The sequence below is a fragment of the Sinocyclocheilus grahami genome, unplaced genomic scaffold (assembly GCF_001515645.1).
Source record: "Sinocyclocheilus grahami isolate Dianchi unplaced genomic scaffold, SAMN03320097.WGS_v1.1 scaffold2188.1, whole genome shotgun sequence".
Taxonomy (NCBI): Eukaryota; Metazoa; Chordata; class Actinopteri; order Cypriniformes; family Cyprinidae; genus Sinocyclocheilus; species Sinocyclocheilus grahami.
In genome coordinates this window covers 90,285-93,112 of record NW_015507367.1, presented here as the reverse complement: position 1 = coordinate 93,112, position 2,828 = coordinate 90,285, and the positions used below count along the sequence as shown (strand labels likewise).

Here is a 2,828-nt window from a genome sequence, read left to right as displayed (position 1 = left end):
TGTTTAGATTATGTGTATGTGTTGTTCAAAAAACCGGTTCCACATCCTTTAAGGATCCTTCTAATAGGGCCTTCCAGATCTGGGAAAAGTACAGTAGGCAACATCATCCTGGTGGAAATTACTTTCCTTGTGAAAGTGGATCAGAGACTGTGACCAAAGGGTCCATGGCAAAGACAGTGGAAAAGATCACTGTAGTGGACACTCCAAATCTCTTTTCCCCTCGAAGAATTGAGTTAGAGAAAGGAAATGGAAAGATGCAGTTATGTGGCCCTGGCCCCAATGTGATTCTCTGGGTCACACCAATATGTAAATTTAGCGATCAACAACAAGGTCTTTTCCATGCCTTCAGAAAATGACTAAATTCAGGAACCACAAAACATAAGATGATTATCTTCACAAATGGGAGAAAGCTTGAAAGAATTGAGCAACCCATTGACACATTTATTTCAGAACACAGCAAGCTTGGTAAAGTGGTCAGTAGTTGTCAGAACAGGTACCATGTCATTGACATCACTATTGGTCACAATTACACCCCAGAACTGCTTAAAAAACTTAGCAGGATGGTGACATCAGAGTATAGTGCACTTTCAAAAAGACAATTAAAGCATTGTACTAGAAGAAGACAAAAATCCATAAAACATTAAAGAGATCAAACGTCTTGAGTCTTACAGACAAAATTACTGAAAAGAAATTGAGTACACAAAAACTGAATAATGAGGGAAGATGAAATCATTTGGAATGTGGTGAATCACTGCATGTTTTCAACTTCCTTTTGATTTCCTTTGAATGTTTTTTGTACATTATTGTTTTAAAAACATCGGACTTTGACAAATTAAGTTCTTGAAGAATGCTGATATTGAAATTAACATATATAATCAACATTCATAACAATTAAGCCCTTTCTGAAAATTGAAAATAAACAACATAAATGGAACTAAATGAATCTAATGCTTTAACCAGATATTTATTTGTTTCTTTGTATTAAATGTGTATTAATCTTATGCATTTAGCATTTTTAAACTTACCTGCTTCCAACAATGTAACAGACATTAGAATTTTTTTTTTTTAAAGAATGAATTGAGTCATTTGATTAATTATCATTCATTGTTGAATTAAGAGAAGAAATAAAGTATGGTCATATTTACATTTAACATCATTTAGGTCTGAGAGGGTTCAGACTACAAAGACTCATAACCATAATCATTTTAATAGTTCCTTTAAAAGTTGATTTATTCGACTGAGTCAACAGGTGTAATGATCAGCGGATGTGAGTTCTGCCCTTTCTCAAATTCTCCAGGACTGAAATATGGATAGAGCTTTCCAGGAAAAGACTGCCCAGTGAAAGAATAGATATGATACCTGGCTTCAACATCATAAAAAGAGACCAAACCCTCCTCAAAATCCACAAACACTCCCACTTTCACTGGCTTCTCTTTCAAGGTGAGAGGGACAGGGGGGCAGTCATTCGCTGCATACTCAGTCCTGTTCCTCAGCCATATAGTCCAATATCCATTCTCTGGGTTGAGCCCAATATCCCCTTTTCTGTCAATGGATTCTTTTGCCACACCTAAATCCCACTCCACCGCACTGACTTGAACCTCATAGTAAAATTTCTGTGAGGAGAACCCCTCCTTTCCTAAGACACATGAGCAATAATTAAACCTTTCTGGGGTGTCAGGAATCTTCTGTGACTTGCCTGTATTCCAGACCTTTTTCCCATCGTCAGACAGCATGAGCTCAGGATGAGCTGTGTCAGGGTCAAGTGTCACATCCACTGAAAAATTATATAAAGGTTCATGTAAACTTTTGGCCAAGTCATTATTTCACTTTTAATCATGTAAAAATTTATTTGGTGCTTACAACAAATCAGTATAAAGGATTATTTTCTTTTCTGTTAGTAAAGTTTAAGGCCGCCGATATAATCCTGGTCTGACGTCATCAGGCTAAAACTATGTTTTCTTTGTTATTGAGAGGAAAGCACATTACATATTCATCTAAAACACTGCTCTCAGCAGCATGGGTCATGTCGGGATGTTAGCTATCAGTATCACTGCTCAGGTATTTTAAACTTCTTTTTACCCTTGACCAAAGAATGAAAAGGAACTTTGCAGTGAGTATATCAGGACCTTAAGTCCCATTCACACCAAGGACATATAGTCTAATACATATAGTCACTTTGAGAATTTTTTTTCCCAGCTGATAAAAGACAAAAACACTGACAGCCAATCAGAATCCATCGTGCTTTAAAGAGCTCAGCCATTTAAAGGGGTCATATGATGCGATTTCAAGTTTTCCTTTCTCTTTGGAGAGTTACAAGCTGATTGTGCATAGATAAGATCCCTGAAGTTGCAAAGACTAAAGTCTCAAAACCAAAGAGATATTCTTTATCAAAGTTAAGACTCTGCCACGCCCCCCCTAAAACGGCTCGTTCTAACATGCCCCCACATATCTACCTCACTATGTGGAAATATTTGCATAATGCGCCCAAATGATCACGCAAAGAAAGAAGGCGTGGTTTCAGTAACCGCAGTTAGTGTTGAAGCAGCATGTCAGGGAGACGCTGTGTGTTTCTAGGCGAAAGCACTTTATTTGGCCTTCCGAAAGTAGATGCATTTAGGAATCTTTAAGATTACTTACAACAGAACAGCAATGCATTTTATGGACGACCGTTTTGTGAACCTAAAGAGAGGAGGTAATATTGACTTTGCTATGACAATCTGGCGCTTCTGAATCAGCTACTGTAAGTATGTTTTGTTATTATTATCATTACTTATTTAAGTATTTGCTATTGACTGTTCAAATGCGGAGTTTTGCGCATCGTGTGTGTG

General features: G+C 37.3%; 1 protein-coding gene and 1 pseudogene across 3 annotated transcripts in view; one reads left to right on the top strand and one right to left on the bottom strand.

Annotated features, from left to right (window-relative positions):
* LOC107574335 (GTPase IMAP family member 8-like) overlaps positions 1 to 666 on the top strand; it is a 1,877-nt pseudogene extending 1,211 nt beyond the window's left edge.
* LOC107574337 (E3 ubiquitin-protein ligase TRIM17-like) overlaps positions 620 to 2,828 on the bottom strand; it is a 5,516-nt gene continuing 3,307 nt past the window's right edge. For 2 of the 3 annotated variants that reach the window (XM_016260777.1, XM_016260778.1), the window contains one exon: positions 620 to 1,774. In XM_016260777.1, coding sequence (XP_016116263.1) covers positions 1,230 to 1,774 — 545 coding nt within the window. In that variant the 3' untranslated portion in view covers positions 620 to 1,229. The remainder of the gene's footprint in view (positions 1,775 to 2,828) is intronic. The other variant, XM_016260779.1, reaches the window with a different exon arrangement.